This window comes from Rhinichthys klamathensis, unplaced genomic scaffold (assembly GCF_029890125.1).
Source record: "Rhinichthys klamathensis goyatoka isolate OS25496 unplaced genomic scaffold, OSU_Roscu_1.1 h1tg000304l_1, whole genome shotgun sequence".
NCBI lineage: Eukaryota > Metazoa > Chordata > Actinopteri > Cypriniformes > Leuciscidae > Rhinichthys > Rhinichthys klamathensis.
In genome coordinates, this window is record NW_026606823.1 from 396,613 (window position 1) to 419,556 (window position 22,944).

A 22,944-nucleotide genomic window follows, 5' to 3' on the forward strand; every position below is an offset into this window, starting at 1 on the left:
TAGGCTACCATTATTTTATTACCCACTATCCGTGGTTTAATAAATGTACAGTAAGCTATACAGCAAATCTACTTAAACAAGGCTAAAATGATAAATGAAACAGTAGGCCTATAGACCTACGTGTTCAATTATATTGTACTTAAAATGTTTATGTTAAAGTTGAAATATATAGGCCTATACAGGTTTTCTTTTCTTACTGGCTGAATGTTTTGTGGCCAAGATTTAATGAGATTGTTTTAAAGATCACGTCTTCCAAAGCCGCCTGCAAAGTAGCTATACCGTGCCTCTTTTATTAATTTGTTAAATAATGCTTATGCTGAAATCGCACAGATATGCCCGCCTTAAGCGGCCTTTATGGAACAACCCTTCGGTTATTATCTAATAGTGAAAACAAGAGTCATAACACAAGAATGTTTATATTTGATTTTCTTTATGTACAAATATGTTCAGGTAGTTTATTCTGTAAGGGAGTAGATTATTGTAAGTCCATGCCCTGACATCATAGCTAAACATTTAATTAAAAAGTAACCCAAGTTTGTTAAGACTTGACTCTTTCATAATCACAGCATGACTTCTTTTAAAAGAACAGCCCATAAATTATAGGAAACAAGTGTCATCATTTATCCACCGCCATATCGTTCCACTTTTTTCTGTGGAATATAAAAGATGTTAAGAAGAATTCCTCAGATGCCCTTATTAGTGAAAGGGAGGCTGTTGAGCTCAAAATAAGTACAGCAATGCACAAAAAAAGTACCATAAATATAATTTGTGCGATATTCAGTGTTCTTTTATGTAAGAACCCCACATTTTCAATCATTATTTGTCATTTTTCATTGTATGGAGAAGAGCAGCGTACACATTCTGCCAAACGTCATCTTTTGTGTTCCACAGAAGAAAGTCATACAGTTCTGACAGGCTTAGACTCCATCGGCTCAGATCTCAGGACCAGGCGATCTTCAGCATCTCGTCTACATCCAGAAATTTCTCCCTGGGTTTTCCCAGGGATTTGCCTCTCTTCTCCTCCTCCGCATTAATCTTCTCCCATTGTGGAAAACGCACCGTTCTCACTCCTGTTGACACACATGACCCAATGATGAACTCATTTTAATGATGATCATTTTTGACTCTGCTGTAAACTGAAAAGGACCGGCAATCTAAAATCTTGGAACAAAAATATTCCATGACGAAACCACAACACACACAGAACCATAAAAATGATGCAACAGCAGATAAATGTGTGTGCAAAGACTGGTTTGAATGGGCTTCATGATGAGGAATCATAAATCCATTCCCAACGTTAAATCTGTTTCAGAAAGGGATCGTAATTGGTCTTTCTCCTAAAGGGAAATGTCACTGCACCGACAGACCACGGCCAAAAGACCACATTAAAGTAGGGCGCGTCTCAGACGTTTCCCAGCCTGACAAACGCCAGCTGAATATGTGCCAAAAGAATTGAAACCAGCACCAACTAGCAGACTAAATTAGGCAATCGCAGAATGCATTATGGTGAGCACAGAGACAAAGATACATCACAAAATGTAGAGATTTTGACTCAGACCTTGATTATATGATTATAATTCATATCTATAGCTGAATCATGGCCATGCTGATATTTAGTGCCATGTTAAAATAATACAAAAATTAACATTAAACTCAAATTAAATTTGTATTAATGCAGTGATTATTTTTAAATGTATAAATACCTAGTTTGCACAGAAATGTAGTGCCACGTTAAAATAAAAACAATGTATTAATGCATTTATTTTATTTTAATTAAATGTATAAAGGCATTAACAAATACATTAAACGCAAAATAATATTAAAAATCTATTCGTATTACTGCAACAATGTATTAATTTTACGTGCCTTCTCTCAGCATTTAGTGCCAGGTTAAAAGTAATATAAACATCAAACAATAAACTACAATGTGTAACAAATCATGAATGTGTTAATTTTATTTTTATATATAAATCCCTTTGCTCAGCATTTTAGTGCCAGTTTAAAAAAAAAGTAAATTAAAATTTAAATAAAAAACTATTTGTTTAATGTCTTCGCTTGTAAGTCGTAATATCGTGGTATTTCTCAGACTTTCTTCACACAATACTTTGCCTTTCATCTCCTAATTATTCTCAAAACATTGATTTACTCTTATAATGTTACAAACTTTTTCTTAAAATCTTATAATTTTGTTTTTAATAATCGTAACATGGCACTAAAATACCATCACATACTCACGTGTGATACTGCTTAAATGTACTTTCTCTTTTTTGATATTTGATACTTAGGAATTTATAATAAATAAAAATGGACTATTTTATACAATAAATAGTAAAAAAAAAAAAAAAAAAACATTAAAAAGTATGTTTTAATGCATATTGTCTTTTCTAGTTTCGCAGCATGCTAATGGAAAATACTATTGGTAACAATGAATGTAAAGAGTAGCACTTGTGTGACACACGTCGCCTATGTAGAGCGCTCGTCACATGTTCGTTTGACTTAAATTAGGATGCTGCAGCTCACTAGGTTTTAGTATCTAGCGTGTCTGTGTGAACATGACCTCGTGTTTGCAGAAGAGCAGTGATCGCTTGTGCGCCGGGTTTGTTGACTGAAAGATCAAGCTCGCCTGCCTCCATGTCCTGAATTAAAACACGTGCCGTATCGAAACTGTCGTTCATCGTGGTGGCGATCACACCGGTGGGACCCCGCTTCACCCAGCCACTGCAGTACAGGCCTGCCCAAAATAAACACACACAATTACAATTATACACTCCATGACTATCGATACACAAACACAGACACCCCTTTCCCACCAAAACTGTGGTGTGCTCGGCCACAGGATAGATTTCTGAAGTTATTTTAACATCCAGTCAATCAAGTCAACAAGTCAACGCTTTGCGAGATATAAACTCGTAATTGCGAGAAAAGTCAGAATTGTGAGCTATAGTTTATATCCCTTCAACTCAACTTTTTCAACATTTATTCATATTTCTCAGAATTGGCACATAAATATGACCACAAAAAATGATTTACTGTTCTTCAACAGACAAATTGTGGATTCCGCTAAATGTGTACTGTATATATATATATATATATATATATATATATATATACACATTTAGCGTCATTACAAGCATTTCATAATAAACAATATTATAAATTGGAAAATTATTTAGAGATTGCAAGGGAAGACAAAACACTTTGAAATTACTAGTTAACTTTATTTTGTGCTCATGATGAGAGTTTTGCTTATTAGATTATGTACGTTGCTTGTTTTAAGTAGTTTATTACTTTGAGCAAAATATAAAAATGGTCCATACTTTTCTCAGTCTATGTGCCATACACATAGGTCTCTAAACGTAAAAATAAATAAATAAATAATAGCCTGATCTTATCTTTTGATATTCATATCTAGTTAGCAGAAATATGTACTTCTTTTGGTAAATATAGGTAAAAAAAAAAGAGGCCCAAGATTCTCATCTTTAATGAATATTTTGAGTGTTTAGAATATTTTTTTTTTACAAAGTACTACGTCTGCCCTGATGGAAATATATAACTGGTCCAAAAAAGTATTGTCCGGAGCTCCGCTGGGAAGGAAATATAAAGACCCTGACATAATACCTCTGACATAAAGAATAAATTTCACCTATTGTAATGCCCTTTGCTGCATCTTTTTAAAAAAGCCTTCTGGCTATGTAGGAAAGTGCTAGCCTGGTTAAAACCTGACCATTCTCAGTTGTAACTGAGTTATGGTCTGGCAAAGCGTCATAGACAAATCATTTCCAGAGGGGCGTCACCAACGGACGTCGCGGATAGACCTAAACCCAATCAGAGCGATGAAGGAGATGACGTATGCAGAGCGGCGGAGAAACATCTCCGAGTGTTGTTCTTTGCTCGGTTTTTAACAAAAAGGAAACGTTCAAACAGACGCGATAGCTGATTCGAACGAGTGATGTTCGACGGCGGCATCCATCTTTGTAATGTAGGCTACAAATCTGCTTCAAAATCCCAGTGCTGTCGTCATCGTGTAAAGCCCGCCCCAACGTTTCTGATTGGTGCCGCGATTTCGGCGGATTGGAAATGGGCTTGAATGAGCTCTTTGCCAGACTAACTTTCAGAGCAAATCTAAATTTGCCGGAAGTTGTCTGGGTTTTCCCAGGCTAGGAAAGAAAACCAGAATAACATTCTTGTTAAAAACTTCCCTCATGGCTTCTGGTGTCAGGACCCTGTGGACAAACACACTCCTCTCACCTGTTGTGTCCTGCACTCTTCCCATGGCATTGGGCACGATGGCTCTCCGGGGGTCAAAGGGCACCGCGGGGTCGATGGGGAAGCTCTTGTAGCCGATACTGCTGATGATCAGACCACACTCCAGATCCTCCAGCTGACCGGTGGGAACCGCACGCGTGCCCTCAGCCGACCCCTGACACACAACACAGAGACCACACAGACTTCACTCCTGCCCAGAACTATCACCACATGTTTTACATTATAGAAATGGTAGAAGTAGGAAATATTGCTTGATATATAAAGGAATATACAAGAAATGTCAGAAGATGAACGGAGCACTATTTTTGGAGCTGGACAACATATTGATTATTCATGAATATTCATTACAAACTGAATATGTTAATATGTAATGTATTCCTGTGATCAAAGCTGAATGTTCAGCATCATTACTCCAGTCTTCAGTGTCACATGATCCTTCAGAAATCAGTATAATATGCTGATTTGCTGCTCAAGAAACATTTCTGAGTATTATCAATGTTGAAAACAGGTGTGCTGCTTAAAGGGTTAGTTCACCCCAAAATGAAAACTGTCAGTAATTACTCAACCTCGTGTTGTTCAACCCCGTAAGACTTTCGTTCTTCTTCAGAACACAAATTAAGATATTTCTGATTAAATCTGAGAGCAGGATCACTCCTCCATAGGCTTCTTAAGGGATTGAAACTTGCCGGCCCAGAAAAGTTATTAAAGACATCGTTAAAATAGTCCAAGTGACTACAGTGTTTATCAAGTTTATTTAACAAGTTTTATTTATTTGTACATGTTTTATCAAGCGACGAGAATACTTTTTGTGCGCAAAAAAACAACAAAAATAACGACTTTATTCAACTATTTATTTCCTTCTCTGTGGGCCTCGAGTGAGTTCACGTAGTGTAACAGCGCAGCGCTTCTGTGTTGTACGTCACACACACACACACACACACACACATGACCAGCGTCGGCCAATAACTCACTCGAGGCCCACAGAGAAGGAAATGATTAGTTGAATAAAGTCGTTTTTTTTTTTTTTTGCGCACAAAAAGTATTCTCGTCGCTTGATAAACTTAAGATTGAGCCACTGTAGTCACTCGGACTATTTTAACAATGTCTTTCATAACTTTTGGGCCGGCCAGGTTCAATCCCTTAAGAAGCCTATGGAGGAGTGATCCAGCTCTCAGATTTAATAAAAAACATCTGTTTTCCGAAGATGAACGAAAGTCTTACGGGGTTGGAACAACATGAGGGAAAGTAATTACTGACAGAATTATCATTTTGGGGTGAACTAACCCTTTAATATTTCTGTGTAAACCTTAATACATTTTTGAATGAATAGAAAGAACAGCATTAACCTTTTATAACATTATAAAAGCCACTTTCCATTAATTTAATGCATCCTTGCTGAATAAACGCATTCATTTCTTCAATAAAAAATCTCATTGACTCCAAGCTTGTATGTGGTAATGTATGCTAAAAATGTTTTGCCCCAAACTGGAATTCATAAAATATAGACTTTCATTTAAAATGTTCTGTTATTCTTTTAATTGTAAAGTTATTCTTATCTGTGAACCAACAACTATTACAAAAACAGCATCATATCAAAATTCAAGTTCGGAGGACAGAATTTACAGAAATGATTTCAAATAGATGTTTTTTTCTTGTTCTCTTCAGCAATAAATGTCTTCCTGTGTCCTGTATCTGCATCTGTTGTTTCGCAAACAAAAATACTTCACTTTTCTGTCGCAATAAACAAGGTCTGGTCTGTTTGTGGGGTTGTTTTGTCTGCTTTAGTAGAGCCAATGCCAGGAAGGCTGGGAAAGATTACTGATTGCATTTAAGTTCACTGCCTTGTCAGCTTCAAAGGCGATTTAAAGACAGATGTTTTTAAAGACCAAATAAAGAAACTTACAAATATTTTCTGTCTGACAGTTCCATCTGGAAACCAGGCAGGAATTGTTTCACACTGAATTTTTTTCATACAACAAAAACTGTACTATAAAAGCAGTCAATGTGCCTTATTAAATTATTTTATTAATTATTATATTTTGTGTTCCTTCATTACATTTATTAAATGCATTCATGGCAGTTTTATGTTTTAATTTTTGGAGGCCAACAGCATCATTCCCTGTTCTTTATCATTATGTATAACATCTTCTTTTGGGTTTCACGGAAGAAAGTAAAGGGAAAAAATGCTTTATTTATTTAAAAGTAATCTAAATGCCATTTCCGCTTCCCCTTTTTGTTTTGTCATTCTTAAGTATGTGATGACAGCAAGCCATTGTTTACAGTTGGTTCATTTCAAAGAATTGGTGAAACCAGTTTACAAAACACTCTCAGAAAATATTCAGAGCATGTCTTTTTTTTTTGTTACAATGCTTAAACTTCTTATGTTTAACAATAAAGAAAAAATGTTAAAGACACATTGTAGCCTAAAAGTTCATGTGTAATAAATTGAATGTTGAATCAAATAAAATGTAGTCTATTGAAGTGTTTTGAACAGAGTACATTTTATTTGTAATGTTTTGTAATGTCTATTTAACACGAGTTCTTTAAATTATCCTTTGGTTAATTTCTCAGCCAAAACTGTGATTAAATAAATAAATTAATCGGCACATCATGTAATTGATTAGATTTTGTTTTTTTTTTAAAGCAAATTGACTTTAGCAAATACATTCAGAAGTTTGGGGTCTTTTTTTATGTTTTTTTTTTAAATATTTTTGAAAGAAGTCTCTTTTGCTCACTAGGGCTGTTTATTTGATCAGAAATACAGTAAAAACAACAATATTGTGAAATATTACTACAATTTAGAAAAAAAAGAACTGTTTTCTATGTGAATATATTTTAAACTAATGTATTCCTGTGATCAAAGATGTGCATCATTACTCCAGTCTTCAGTGTCACATGATCCTTCAGAAATCAGTATAATATGATGATTTGCTGCTAAAGAAACATTTCTGATTTTAATTATTAAAAATGGTTGTGTGAAAGTGTGGAAATTTTTGTTTTTCAGGATTATTTGATCAACAAAGTTTGATGAACATCATTTATTTAAAATATAAATATTGTGTAACTTCATAAATGCTATATTATAAAGTATTTAAAGTATTATAAAATACTTAAAAAAAAAAAAACACTGCCCCCAAACCTTTGAATGGTACACTCTAAAAAATGCAGGGTTGTTTCAACCCAAATTTGGGTCAAATATGGACAAACCCAAATGTTGGGTTAAAAAATGTAATTAAAAAATGTACAGTTGAAAGTGAAAGTTGAAGTTGGGTTAAAATTTTAAATTACATTTTTAACCCAACATTTGGGGTTGTCCATTTTTGACCCAAATTTGGGTTAAAACAACCCAGCATTGTTGAGAGTGTAGTGCATTTAGTGAAAATGCTGGAAACTATTAAGATAAAGATTAATCATTGTCAATTTCAGTTTCATTGCATGAATAAGTAAACTTCACATTTAAATCCAATGAACCGTGTCTGTACAGTTGACTTCGCAAAACACACGATTCCAATCTAACAGAGCAGAAAGCATTATGACGTACGATGAAGCATTGATTGCACTTCTTGCGTCATCGTTCTTCTCCCTCAGGCACATCAGGGCTTTCCAGATTTGAGGTGGAGTAAAAAATACTTGAGTCGTGACTTGTGCAGTAATCTCTCCATAAACCATGAAGAAGTCAAAAAACATTTTGGTTTGAATTACTAAAAGCTACGCGTGGCAGAGCGAATTCCTTTCACTTTCATTGTTCACATTTAATGGTTTAGAAATATTATGATATACAAACAGACCAATAGAATAATTCATGACTAGAGATTTGTTTACAATCTCCATTCAAGGTCAGGGGAGTGATTAATTATAAACAATACAAATCATAAGAGGCACAGTCCTCTCAAGCTGGTTTAATTGTGGATAAGAAGATTAGATTGTGAACTCTGAGACACTGAAAATAAATAGCGTTGATGAATTGCTCACATTAAGACAACAAACATGTATTTTGGTGTCATAACAATACACTTACATTAAATAAGAGGAAATCTTGCTGTATGATGTTTGGGTCGCGTCGTTGCCATTCGAACACGTTTGATTTGAATATTATTGTTGATGATGGCTTATCTCTTGAGAATGTCAATGCATTTCAATATCTCGGCCTTTGGATCGACTCGGAACTCTCTTTTAAGCCCCATATAGATTATATTATTAAAATAATTTATCACTGCCTGCGCTTACTTTATTGCTCAATTAATTGCTTTACATTTCAAGACAGGTTTGATACTGTTTATCAAAATACCTATGATATTTATCTTAAGCCTCTTAATGTTGTTTATAATTGTTTGTGCAGATTTGTGTTAAGGTGTCCATATCGTACTCATCATTGCCATATGTATGAAATGCTTAATTGGTTGCATCCTAAATCTAGAAGACAATTTCATTGGTTTTTGTTTATCTTTAAATGTGTTTATTTTGTTTGTCCTTCTTATTTGAATGAACTTTTGATTCCATATAGATCTCCCTACTCTCTTAGACATTCGCAACATCCTTTTTTCTTTGTTCCAAAAACTGTTCGTGTATTTGGACGTAGGTCATTTCTGTATAAAGCCCCTTTTGACTGGAATAATCTTCCTGTTTCTCTGAGATCTATTACCTCTCTTAAACGTTTTAGGTTATGCCTATTCTCTTATCTTAAAACAACTTGTCTATGTTTCTGATTTTATTTCGTTTTCTCTCTGTACTTGAGATCCGTTTGAGGATCTTTTGCTGTAATTATGTGGTTCTATATTGATGCTGAGATTTTGTATTGAAACTATGTTGCGGGTGTGGGAAGTCCACAAGAGTGTGGAAAGTAGGTTGAGCTTTTTGTTTTTGTAGTTTTGTTATGTAATGTTGTTTTGTTTTATGTTGTTTGTGTTGTATATTCAGGGGCGGCCTTACCTATGTTTCACCCGTTTCAATTGAAACAGGCCCCGCCCTCCAAGGGGGCCCCAACAGACCAGCAAAATCCCATTCATTTTCTCCGTAGGATATTGATTTTCAGCCATAATGTCTAAACCATCCAAGGTAGATTGACCACGAGCTATGAGGTTGTGAAATGAAAGTTTCTGCTCCTTTAAAAGCCACAAGCTACGAAATCAACCTTGTTATTTGCAAAACACTGACGTCTCTGATTGGTCGAACTCGCGGTTACCATGGCGACGTTTACCACTCCCGCGAACGGCTTAAGCGATCTGAAGTATAATATCGGTAGTTTATGTATTTATACCTTTGCCTTTTTTGCCCGTTAGGTTAAAAAATTATTTTGAGCAGAAAAATAATTTTAAGAGGAAATGAAACGTACATATGCCAGTGGTGCTGAAAAACGAAAGATATTGGACAACAAAAGAAAAGCTTTATTCAGTCTACCAAAAGTGAAGTTACCCTGCGTGAAAGGCCGAGGCTTATTCCCATGTAAAACGCTGTATAATTGTATAGTTTTAATCAAATAAGGTTGTATTATTTCTATGTTGAGCTGCCTGTTTATGAAGCTGAAAGTGCACGTAATAAAATAATATACCATTGATGCAAACCAACAGGAATCCTTGCTTTTTCTGCTCTATTATGTTTATGTTTTATGTGGGTAGGGCCCCATATTAGTTATTAAAACGGGCCCCCAGATGCTTAAGGCCGCCACTGTGTATATTGCTTATGTTTTTAGGACCCCCTTGACAATGAGATGTTACATCTCAAGGGGCTATCCTTTCAATAAATTCAAATATTAGAGAAGTCCATTCAGTCCATTTTGATTTCGTGACTCTTGACTTCTCAACATCTATGCCTAACGTATGTTGACAGACAGAGCACACATAATCGGACATTATGGTTGTTATTCGGTCTTGCACGTTTACCTCAAGCTTATTAAGAGCCAATCGGATTCCTGAAGCTCTTTTCCCATCAGCCCCGGCGAGAATCTCCACGGGACTGCGAAAGAAGCGGAAACCCCAGCACTTCTCAACTCTATCATCTCCTCCATCCTTTACAGCCTTCATCATTAACTCCGTCAGTCTTTTTCTCGGTCTGGGAAGGTCTAATGAACACACACACAAACACACACACACAGGTTGAGTTATGGGGACTTTCTATAGACATAATGATATTTATACTGTACAAACTGTATATTCTATCCCCTAATCCTAACCCAACCTCTAAAACCATGCAAGGACGCACGCACGCCTACAGCTTACTACTGTGTGTGTGCTACTGCCCCGTCGTTATGGAGGCAATCAGATGATCATATTTGGATATGTTTATTTAGACTACTAGAGGAATGCAACGAGGAGTAAAATTCCCTAAAGTACCAGACCGAATGCTGTAGATCTCCAGAAGATTAAAGCATGTATTCCCACAGAATATCAGGTTTACAAAGATGTGAACTTAGATACAGTTATTTTTTAGTTATAGAGCAAATCGTTACAGTTGGCGGATGTTTTTGAAAGGAACACTAAAATAAAAACTGTCTGAAGTAAAATCAAAAGACTATAAAAGAACTTTAAGATTTTTTTATATATATGTTTATTTTTTCACAAATGCACCAAGTTGGACATACACTACTGTTCAAAAGTTTGATGTCGGTCTCTTCTGCTCATCCAGGCTGCATTTATTTGATCAAAAATGCAGTAGATCAGTAATATTGTGAAATAGTATTGCAATTTAAAATTACTGTTTTCGATTTTAATATATAGTAAAGTGTAATGTATTCCTGTGATCAAAGCTGGATTTTCAGCATCATTACTCCAGTCTTCAGTGTCACATGATCCTTCAGAAATCACTCTAATATGATGATTTGCTGCTCAAGAAACATTTCTGATTTTAATCAATGTTGAAAACGATTGTGATGCTTCATATTTTTGAGGAAATCGTGATACATTTTTGAATTAAAAGAAAGTAAAAAACCCAGCATTTTTTATATATAAATCTTTTAAAACATTATATGTCTTTACTGCCACTTTTCATCAAATGAATGCATCCTTGCTGAATAAACGCATTAATTTCTTTAATAAAAAAATATCTTTAAAATGGTAGTTTATGCAACAACAAAAAAATTGCTTCAATCTGGAATTCATGAAATATAGTCTTTCATTCAACTTCCATTTAAAATGTACCTTCTTTGCAAAGTTATTCTTATCTGTGACCCAACAACTATTACAAAAACAGCATCATATCAAAATTCAAGTTTGGAGGACAGAATTCAATACTTCCACTAGCTATAAACACCTTCCTGTCTCCGGTCTCTGCCGGTTCAAAACAAAAAGTCCCCAAGCAGCAAAACATTGTTAACATCAAACAGCAGTCAGGAAAGATAGATTCTGTTAAAGACTAAAAAAAAGAAACTGAATTAAAATCTGAAAGGTTCGGAAGTGTTTCACACTGAAATGGTTCCACAAAAACTACTATAAAAGCAGTCAATGTGCCTTATTAAATTATATCATTAACTATTATATTAACAATTGCATTTGTGGCAGTTTTATGTTTTAATTTTTGGAGCCCAACAACATAATTCCCTGTTCTTGATCCTTATGTATTACATCTTCTTTGGGTTTCACAGAAGAAAGAAAGTCATACAGGTTTGGATTGACAAGAGGGTGAGTAAATGATGGCAGATTTTTATTTTTAGGTGAACAAAGCCTTCAATTGTGATGCTTTTACCTTTCAAAGCTTCTGCGATGCCCTCAAAGTCATTGAGCAGCATGTCGGCTCTGGTGTCCGGCAGATTCACCATCTCTCTGAGTTCCTGAAGACAAAATAAACAGTCCTATTCCCTGCGGCCTTATACACTCATTCAGAAACCTTTCACTTACAAAGTCAATAAACAATACCTTCCGAGGACAGTAAAGTATACTGCTACTACTACTACTACTACTACTACTAATACAATAATGTATCATATTTTTTTATTTTTTGAGTGTTTTTCCATTATGCAAGACGTTTTTTCCCCATGCATTTAAAATTTGAAGAGCAGGTTCCTCTGCTTTATCTTCCACATCCACACCTATCACCTGCCAAACGAATTCCTTCCCTCCGAGGGTGTAAAACAGGAGGAGTCATACCTTGATGGTACACGCGATTTGAAGAGGCCCTCGCCGGCCTACGATCAAAACCCTGCGCACATTACTGCCCGCCAGCACTGCCAGTGAATTCTGGGTAATATCTGTCTCCTGTAAGAGAAAGCCAGAGAGGATAGCAGTTGGATCCACATTACTACACACATACATTAGGTAAATCGATTGTGTAATTAAAACAGGAAAGCGTGGTTTAAAGTAAAAAATGCACTTTACTCAGCGGCATATTTTGATACGAAAATCCTAATATTTTTATATTACTCTAGTCTGCATTTTCATTGTTCAATGCACATATATTTTGGCATATTATATTTATGTCCTGTCCATTGCTATGGTTTATTACTGTGTCAATCATTGCAATTTTGAGAGTGAATGCCACACTTATATGTAGATGTCATTTTCAAAACTTCGCAGCATGTATGAGTATGAGGCTGTTGGTTCTTTTAACCGCATGTATTACAAAAAAACATTATTCAAATGGTCTATAAAGTGCACAAAGAACTTAAAGTTGTCATGAAATCAAAATTGACCCTATTTACTTTATAATGCACATTACTAGTCTTGTGGTGAACAATTAAACAGAGCAAGTTAGCACACACAGAAAAAATAATTGTTTGTCATGGTAATCTTTAATCAAAATCTCTGTAATGGCGTTCATTCTTTAAAGACGTCACTTTGACGGCTTGGGTTGAATATCCTTAACCAGTGCCCTCCAACCGTCAGTCTGCTAGGAGCGAGGGATGGAGAGGAGGTGCGCTAAAGTAAAGCCCTGCACTCTATTCAATACGCCGTTTCACTTGGACATACGTCACAACACTAAAGTAAATTCGGTTGCAACTTCCGGTTTACAGGCACCTGATTGGCCATTGAGTACATGAGATCAACAGACATGGCTACGTTGCTCACCGCTGCAAAAACACATTGTAAATATAAACCTTCGACACTCTCCATAGCGCAAACCGACAGTAAAGATTCTGGTTTATTTTGAGTTGAACGTGGCAAAAGTAATAAGTCAATAAAGTGAGTCATTTGACTGATTCAAGCCATTAACATTTGATGGATTTGAGATTGATGTCATAAATCTCACTAGACTGGTTGAACTATTTCCCAGCGCACAGTCTTTTTCCATCATCACATTCAATTCTAACTACAAACTCACCATTTTTATAATAGTGAGGATTGCCATAGAGATTCACAAGTAATGCAGAGTGTTTTAGTACAGTGATCCAACCACATCCACTGAAGATGATATACAAGCATATTAATGAAAGTGAAAATAATGTTTTTGTTTTTAAATAAAATAACTCTATTCCCTGAACTACTACAAATCGATTAGCAACCACCTATTTTTCGCATATGCACCTTGTTTTGCAATAAGTAAGCTATTTTCTGTGAATGTGGGAGACTTCTGATTCATTAGTCAATTATACTCATTTTCCAGGTTACAAGTGATTCTTCGCCTCATATGCCTTATTCCTTGTTTGTTATATATCGCTTTGTCCTGTTAATAAAATGTGTTATTGTTGATCTCTTGCACTTCATGAAATTGCTCTGTCGATTGATGCTCTAATGTAATCTCGTGGGCGTCGTAATCTACAAATGTCCTCGCCCACTATTACGGTAAAAATAAGGTGGATATCTCTCAGATGCAAGGAAATGTAGTGTAATTCTGGATAATATCTGTCTTCTGTAAGTGAAAGTCAGAGAGGATAGCAATTATATCCGCATTAGAGAATCAAAACAGGAAAGCGTGGTTTAAAAATGAACTTTTATAAATCAAAATGACTGTTATCAGCTCTGTTCAGCAGGGATGTTTAAAGATGATCTATTAATACAAATCTCTTCTCTGAAAGCATATTGTTGAACTAAGTAAATGTGAGCTTAAAGGGATACTCCACCCAAAAATTAAAATCCTGTCATCATTTACTCACCCTCAAGTTGTTGCAAACCTGTATGAGTTTCTTTCTTCTGATGAACACAAAGGAAGATAATATTTTGAAGAACGATTGGAACCAAACAGTTGTTTGGCATCATTGACTTCCATAGTAGAAAAAAAAAAATACTATGGAAGTCAATGGTGCCAAATTTCCAATCGTTCTTCAAAATATCTTCCTTTGTGTTCAGCAGAAGAAAGAAACTCATACAGGTTTGCAACAACTTGAGGGCGAGTAAATGATGACAGAATTTTCATTTTTGGGTGGAGTATCCCTTTAAAGGGGTCATATAATGGCATTTTTGTACAAGCTAATATGATTCTTTAGGGTCTAAATTAAAAGTTTGTAATACACTTTAATTAAAAATTCTCATTAGTATTGTAAGAAAACACTTATTTTAACTGGTCAAAAACAGCTCTGTTTTCAGCACGCCGTTTCATGCCTTTAAATGATCATGAGCTTTGCTCACCCCACCCCTCTGTTCTGTGCGTACACCGTTTGTAACACAATAACACAATAACCATAACGCGTTGTTCATTATAAACGTGGGATTATGAATTATATTGAGAACGTCGTACATAGAAAACATGCCGTACTGTACCCTGAGTGTAAACCTTAGCCGCATTCATTGTGAAGCGTGCAGCTAGCGATTTGCAAAGATTAATATATTAATATAAAGGTTAATAAAACGTTACACTCACTTGAGTTGTTCTAGAGATTCAGCAGGAACACGAATATCTGGTACCGATCCTTTATTCATGAGCAGCTTCTTAGCAAAACCAGCTTTATACTGATCCTCGTTTATAAAGCAGTCTGGTGAGAAATGATTCGCGCAAACATAAAAGCATTGACGTTGCTCGTGGGGAATTTTCCCTTCGAAAACAAAACTCAGCCACTGCGTCTTCAGCGGTTCGGATTTAGGAACATTAAAATGACTGCTGTGTTCGTTATTACACCCAAGAACAGAACACCACAATCGACGCCATTCTGCTCATAGACAGTGCTCCAGCATGTCAACAATGACCGCGCCGGTCCGCGCAGACTATGATTGACAGCTCGCTTCCGAGCGAGGGCGGGTCTGTGTTGAAACGCTCCTGTCAATCAACAATCGTGGGAGGGGCTTCCGTTTTATTGACGTCACAAAAACGAACGGCTCGATTTGAGGCAGGGGAAAACTTATAAGGAGATTAAAAAAAAAACACTGGATGGATTTTTATCATTATATGATGGTTGTGTACAGGCACTGCCAACACACATTTCAGTACAATCAACTTGTAAAAGTGCATGTATATGACCCCTTTAAGTCTTAAGGAGGTATAACACTGTAACGATTCTCGGTTCATTTCAGAGTTCAATGTGTGGGAAGTAATAACTTGTGATTCAGTTAGAACATTAAACAATGAGAGACTTGTAATACATTTTGAGTAGGCCAGTCATTTTTGACTGGAAACACCACAATTGTAACAAGCACAGGGCGGAAAAACAAAGAACAAACTACCTTTAGCATATCCACAGGGGAGAGAAGTATTCTGGCAACATCCAGAGCCACATTTCCCTGTCCCACAATCACAGCTGTCTCAGAGCTGAGGTCAGGACACAACTGCAAAGCAGAAGAAGAGTTGTTTACATTACAGAGCAGCTTGTGGGCTATAAACTCCAAACACAAAACGCAAGTTACAGATGGTTTAATCAAACTCCACCTCCTTATTGCTGGGAAGTCCGTTGTACCATCCAACAAAGTCTTTAGCTGAAAAAACACCAGACAAATCTTCCCCGGGAATTTTCATGGAGCGGTTTCCCTCGGCTCCGTAACTCTGGGAAAGCAGACCCAGAGGAGATCGTTTTTATATTAGATTGTGTTCATCAGTGTCACGAGCCATCTTGACCCAGAGACAATTTTGTTTCCCCCAAAAAGGCTAGTTTACTTACTGACACAGGGTATATAAAATGATCATATTTGTGCTTTTTTTCGTTACACTTGTGTTGTTTCCACACACTGGCTACAAAAAAATGCTTATAAATCTCCTGTTATGCTATGTTAAATCCAAATATTGGATTCAATCCTTTGTCAAATAGTTTTCTTTCAGTTAGCACTGGTTTTGCATTTCTTTGAGGAACTGATTGTTCGTAGGCCTCACTGATCTGAGCTTATAACTTTTTCCACTCAAAAAATGAGGCGCATAAGCTCAGGCCAACGAACAACCAGCTTCAAAAAGAAATACAAAACCAGAACTAATTGAAAGAAAACAAGTTGATAAAAGATGTAATCCAATATTCGGTGATAATATGGCATAATGAGAGATTTACAAGCAATTTAAAAGTCATTTTTGACCTGGAACACCAAATTAGGCCAACACCGCAAAAGCTTAAAAAAATTTCCATCTAATAGTATTTCTTTTATTTATATAACAGTCAGTTGGTGGGTGTTAATTGTGTACCCAGAATTCACTACTGGATCAATCCGTGTCAAATAAACCAAATTTCCGAAACTTCCCTGGCTCAAACTTTTGATTTTGTTAATATTAAATGTCATGAATGTACATTTACTGAGTAATTCACTATTTTGTAGATATATATTTGGAACCAAATTACATAGGGTAAAAATGACTTTAAAAAGATGTCAGCATCATTATTTTATTTTTACAGAGATCAGTAGGTCTATTAGTTAAATCAGATGATCTATCTGCATTCTTTGTTGCATTAAATGCCAACAGTGACAGTTCAAAAATGGGAAAAAGCCCTTCTTGTGTTTTTTTTTACCCAAGTTTGTATGCCTGAACCTTAAGAAGTATTAAATATATCATTTTATATTTGTTTTTTAACAAACATTTCTTTTGGTATCTTCATTTTAAAGGCCCCATATGGTAATCCCAGAGATTAATGCGGTTCCATTAGTAAATTAGTCAATTGACCACATTATCAGCTAACTCTAACCCAAATGTGGTTCACTTTGCACACAGCTGCACATACTTATTGCATTTAGAGAGGAATGTCTGAAGAATAAATATTGTTGAAACTAGAAATTAATATTGTTTCCCTCTATTAAAACAACTACATACAACATACCTTTCTGAATGCAGAAATTCCACTCAAACTTGCTCTCAAAAGTGTATTCATAAGAATCTATATTTGAATCAGGGATATTTGGAAGAAAGGATTTTGTTCTTTTTAAAAGCTTCTGAAGCTAGCAAGAGTTTAAATACACAGTATTGTAACTACATGTAACCCAGTTTTTTGGCTTCAAATCTCAGGTGAAAATTGTCAATTTGCCCCCCGCCCCGCCCCCATTTACAAAATAATGGATTACTCAGTCAGTATACATTCATGAAATTGAATCTTTTGGCTTTCTTCTTCATTTATGTATTTCTTTCACACACAAAAAAAAGAAAAAAAAGTTCAAAAGCACAAATGTTAGCAGGGTACCCCTGGCTGAGTTGACCCGTATTGACCCTACTGTTATGGTGTTGCGAGTGGCTTCCTCACCAGCACTACGGCGTGGTACGCTTGTCTTAACTCCTCAATCGTCACATCTTTGCCCACATTCACATTACCATAGAAACTGCATCGTTCATGCTGGGCCGTCTGGGTGAAAGTGTTAATGACATTCTGCAAAAAAACAAATCTGTATTCATTTAGTAGTATGCATTTATAGCAGTGACTCGTGCATTGGAAAAATTAAGCTAATACAAAAATAAAGCTAATCATGAAAAATAAAACTAATACACAAACATTGTTCAGCTTGAGGAAATGATTAATCCAGCAGCAGAAGAGCTAGTTTGGGTTATAATAATATGGCAACAGGTCTGCTGGGTCTGAACAGGTCTGAAACACTCATGATTTTTATCATGGAGCTCACATGTATGCAGGTTGACAGACAGATGACATTTGATAAAGTCTTGAGTACCCGTAGCAACAGTCACACAATATACTTCATAACATAAACAAACATTCTTTGCCATAATCAGACAGATGACATGAATATTTTGATGTTTGTTCTCTTCTGTTTCCCACATCAGATAGTTACTGTTTTATACCCACTCCTATGCTACTCAAAAAGAGGAAGTCTGTCCATGCTATCATTTTACCGAATTATTTTTGAAAGGTAAAAGTCTGTGCATTTTCAACTATTTGTTCAAGCCCTGCCGTTAGTCAAACAGATCTAATCTTAATAATGAGAGGCTATAAAGATGATTAAGTATTATAACATCGAATCAACTTAAGTCAACATGAAACAGATAGACATGAATCATCAGAGATTCACTTTCATAATCAGTGTCACAAGACAATAAGGGTCATGAAACAATAACAATAATAGACTTTTGAAACTTTTGTTAAAACAAATGTCCCCAATACTTTAACCAGCTGTGGTGAGAAAATGTTGATGTATTGTTAATGGAACAAACTTTTTTCTGGAATATGATTTCAGCTGCCTATTTCTGAGTAACCTGGCTTAAAACCCTTCACAAGTTATGATTAATAATCCACCAACATTTATACATACAGTGTGCATATGTTTGCATAAATGGTGATTTTTAATGTGTATTTGTCCTTTTTTTCTCGTTTTCTAAAATCAATGAAGATATTGGTTGGAGGAAAAATCACTTTAATTATCATATCACAAACAACATCATCAAGTAGAATTTGTAAGTATTAAATATACAGCTCAGCATTATTTGCAAACCCATTTTACTTCCATAATCTGAAATGTTATTGAGTAAAACAGGATATTTATGTAGAAAAAAGCAGTCTGGCTTGTTTTTGGGGAATTGATTAATAAAATCATCTCTGTATGACAGGCATTGAAAGGGATGGGTTGAAAAATAAGAAATACTTGTACTGATGATCATTCAATATGTTCATTATTTCATATTGACTTCATGGTGACTAAAGAAAGGCCTGACCTTGACCTCAGGGTGATCAGGTGCGACCCCAAACCGCACCAGTCCAAACGGCACCGGCAGCCGCTCATAAATGTCTACGACTGCATCTCGTCGAGCCTGAAAGTGACATAAACAACCGCAATTGTGGTTTGTGGTACACAATGTGAGACACTGAAAGTGATGAATTTGTTTGTATTACACAGAACACAGAACTAAACATCAGCATTTAAAACCCTCTGAAGGCTCTTTTCTTCTCCAACGCACTTGTGATTCAACCTGTAATTCCTCTTTTTATATTTTTCTGTCGTTGGATTGTTGGACTTCATCCAAGTGCCAGAACAGTGTGTTCTGCGTTTATCTTAAAACCTGTAATGTTACAGCATTGTTTGTGTATGTTCTGTGGAAAACAGAGATAAGTCCTGCCGATGTGGTGTAAAGGTAAACCTCAAGAGAGCTGCTGTAAAATATCACACCCTGCTGGATGCCGTCCAATAATAAATTTATATCACAGTCACACAAAACCACAGGACTTATTATAGGAAGTCTTGTGGGAAAAAGTATTAGCTGTTTTCAGGAAAGTTTGTCGACCTAAAATAACCAGAACTGCTACTGTAAGATTAACTCTTTCCTGGTCAGACAGCCGTTATGTGTGCATTTTAATCTGAGAACTGATAACACAAACCTTCAAGAGCTGTTGTGCTGTGTAAAATCCAGCAGGACCTCCGCCTACAACACACACTCTTGGAGCGGACACAGAGGAAAACACACGCACACCTGACAGATGACAGAAACACATGACCTAAATAATCTGACATTTTGTGACAAGGATCAATACAAAGTATAGAGCGATCAAATTTTTATCAGACGAGTAAAGGGTGTTTGTTCTGTAAGTCTGTCTGTCCATCCATCCATCTATCCATCTATCCATCTATCTATCTATCTATCTATCTATCTATCTATCTATCTATCTATCTATCTATCTATCTATCTATCTCTCCATCAATCAATCTATCTATCTATCTATCTATCTATCTATCTATCTATCTATCTATCTATCTATCTATCTATCTATCTATCTATCTATCTATCTATCTATCTATCTATCTATCCATCCATCTCTCCATCAATCTATCCATCAATCTATCTATCTATCTATCTATCTATCTATCTATCTATCTATCTATCTATCTATCTATCTATCTATCTATCCATCCATCAATCTATCTATCTATCTATCTATCTATCTATCTATCTATCTATCTATCTATCTATCTATCTATCTATCTATCTATCTATCTATCTATCCATCCATCCATCCATCCATCCATCCATCCATCCATCCATCCCCTGTCTGTGAGCCCACTATAACATTCAAACTACAGACATTTTAACACTTTTCTAAACTTTTCTAATCACACATGGCTGTCAAGCCAACAGTTACAGTTTTTCTCAGTTGCTTTGGTACATTTCTCGAATCATCCTTGAAATTTTCAAAACAGTAAGTGCATTTCTCAAAACAATTCGTACAAATAGCAAAACACCATGGATTAGCCTACCTGCAAAAGCCAGTCTCTTGCTCAAAATCCTTAGTTCTTCTCTCAAAAGTAAATATTTGTGTCAATGAACATGTCAGTGCCATCAGAATGACAAGTGCTTGTGTCGTTGTGTACGGATAAGACAGTCAAATTGATTAGTCATGTTGTCAATATAACAGTTTACTCTGGAGATGTTCTGATGTAAACTATGGCTAAAGTTTTGATGACAATTATTGTAAATTGTAGGTTACACATTAATTAGTGTATGTGGGAGTTTGATTGCAAGAGACTGGACAAGATTCACATTTACTCTTTTACTGTTTGTAATTTAATTTGTTGACAGACCATGCCATTGCAATACAGAAAGGAAAGAAAGCACTGCATAGCACAAAAAATAAAAAGAAAGAAAACAAAATAGAACAAAAAATAGAACAGGATCTCCTTAGGGAAAACTGTACATGCATATTATGACAACTTGTTCAACCATTTTGCATGTAGAGACTATAAACTAATGCCTAAATGTTGTGGGGGGTGAGACTATTCAACAGAGACCCATTATAATACATTTTGATCAACATGACATAAGTAATAATTGATAATGTAGCAAACAGAAGAGAATTGTCTGTAATCATTTGCATGGATGTACCAAAGCATATGAAACTCGTTCAAAGAAATGTGAAACTGCTTTTTTGATGTGCACAAGTGACACAATGATGTGAAGATTGAACAGGTAGTTTTGAGAATTTCAATTCTGATCTGATAAATGTACCAAAGCGACTGAGAAAAACTGTAATCTTAGCAAAGTTGGCAACGTTATCTTTATCAAACTTTAATCCTTAAATATGCCAAGTTGAATACTGTATGTCTGTATCCAATATATTAACATGTATATCATATGATAATGATGACAGGTAGAAGTATTGCAGCAGTAATGACCCACACACTTTAAATATGTTTACAAAATTACATTCCCTGAAGGGCCATGACGTCATCACTAGAAACAAGAGTGTCACATTATAAACTCACCGCCTTCAACTGGCAGACATCGATATGCGCACGACAGGCTGTGGATCTTCTTTACAGACCCTTTCATGAGGTTTATCATTGTCATCATCTTCATCAGATGGAATGCGGTTAATAACAACAGTCCAAGTCCAACAATGACTCTGTTATGAACCCAAAAGCGGCTTATGGAGCTGTTATCCCTCAGCGCGTGCTCTTGGTTCACATCCGTGTAATCATGTATTCATTTCTGAAACTTCATGAAATAAAACTGAAATAGATCTGTATTGAAGATTTGCATGATCCATAACTTGACTCTGCTTCCGATTGGACTAAATATTTTGCATTCGGTCTATTGAGAGTATAATAAAAGTGTAGGCTTTTGAGACGTTGAGTGCAAAAATAAAGGGAAAATATTTAGATGTGGGCATGACGACTAAGATACATGAACATGCATCACCCACAGCTGATCATATAAATACAATAACACGCAGTCAATTCAGGTACGTCAAATACGATGCATACGACAACATCAGTCGATTAATTAGCAATACAAACTATGAATTAAAAAATAGCAAAACTAAAAGGAAATCTTACTTCTGTTCAAAGTGTGCATCACTTAAAGTTCACCGTGATGAACAAATGCTCCGATTAAACGTTCCTCTTTTCTAAATGTGCCGCTTTCCTCTGTCTTTTGTTGAGCCCGATTCCCCCATTCATGTAGGACTATAACTGATCTTTATTCCTCGTAGTTTGTGCTTTCACTGTTCATCTTAGTGATTTTAGGTTTAGGTTATCAGTTCAGCCTTGACTGAAGGTCTCTCTCTCCCTCACAGAGGCCATCACCAAGGCCATTGTCATTGATCGTGATTAATGTTTTGTGTGTGTGTGTGTGTGTTGTATGTGTGTATGTGTCTGCTCAATGCAATCCTTCTCGTTTTATGTCCTGTTACTGCATATGCCAAACAGACTATTTCCTTTGTAAAAAGAACAAGAAAATGTGCAGTGAATGTAAATGACACATGCTATTGCTCAATTGTCTACAGCTATTGCTCAACAAGGACATTTATTTTGATGTGTATGAGCAGAGCTCTCAAGTTTAATCAAAAGTTTAATTGAAAGAGGGACAAGTTATCCCCTTAGGCCTACTTCTTCTCAGAGAAACACAAGGTGTGGCGTGTGTGAACTTGTTGAAATGCGTGTGTCTCATTTCGCACCATCATTGTCATTCCAACCT

At 35.8% G+C, this 22,944-nt stretch overlaps 1 protein-coding gene across 2 annotated transcripts; it reads right to left on the reverse strand.

Moving 5' to 3' along the window:
• Nucleotides 1–924: 924 nt before the first annotated feature.
• fdxr (ferredoxin reductase) lies at nucleotides 925–22,498 on the reverse strand. 2 transcript variants are annotated; one of them, XM_056270663.1, is made up of 13 exons: nucleotides 22,305–22,498; nucleotides 21,732–21,871; nucleotides 19,853–19,944; nucleotides 19,192–19,287; nucleotides 17,774–17,896; nucleotides 15,991–16,104; nucleotides 15,789–15,890; nucleotides 12,345–12,452; nucleotides 11,944–12,028; nucleotides 10,146–10,324; nucleotides 4,249–4,420; nucleotides 2,558–2,731; nucleotides 925–1,070 (listed from the first exon to the last, which is right to left on the reverse strand). In XM_056270663.1, exons 2-13 carry the CDS (start codon nucleotides 21,823–21,825, stop codon nucleotides 940–942), a joined length of 1,470 nt encoding a protein of 489 aa, XP_056126638.1. In that variant the 5' UTR covers nucleotides 21,826–21,871; nucleotides 22,305–22,498; the 3' UTR covers nucleotides 925–939. The 2 variants fall into 2 exon arrangements, with proteins under 2 accessions (XP_056126638.1, XP_056126637.1); XM_056270662.1 differs by having other exon boundaries at nucleotides 21,732–21,963.
• Between the last annotated feature and the right edge of the window lie 446 nt (nucleotides 22,499–22,944).

Bases quoted from the DNA above. Each gene is read 5' to 3' on its own strand.
- fdxr (XM_056270663.1), bottom strand. From the start codon at position 21,825: ATGAAGATGATGACAATGATAAACCTCATGAAAGGGTCTGTAAAGAAG. The intron at 10,325-11,943 runs GTAAAAGCATCA...TGTGTTCATTAG, and splicing joins CATCGCAGAAGCTTTGAAAG to ACCTTCCCAGACCGAGAAAA. The intron at 1,071-2,557 runs GTCATGTTCACA...GTGTGTCAACAG, and splicing joins TGCTCTTCTGCAAACACGAG to GAGTGAGAACGGTGCGTTTT.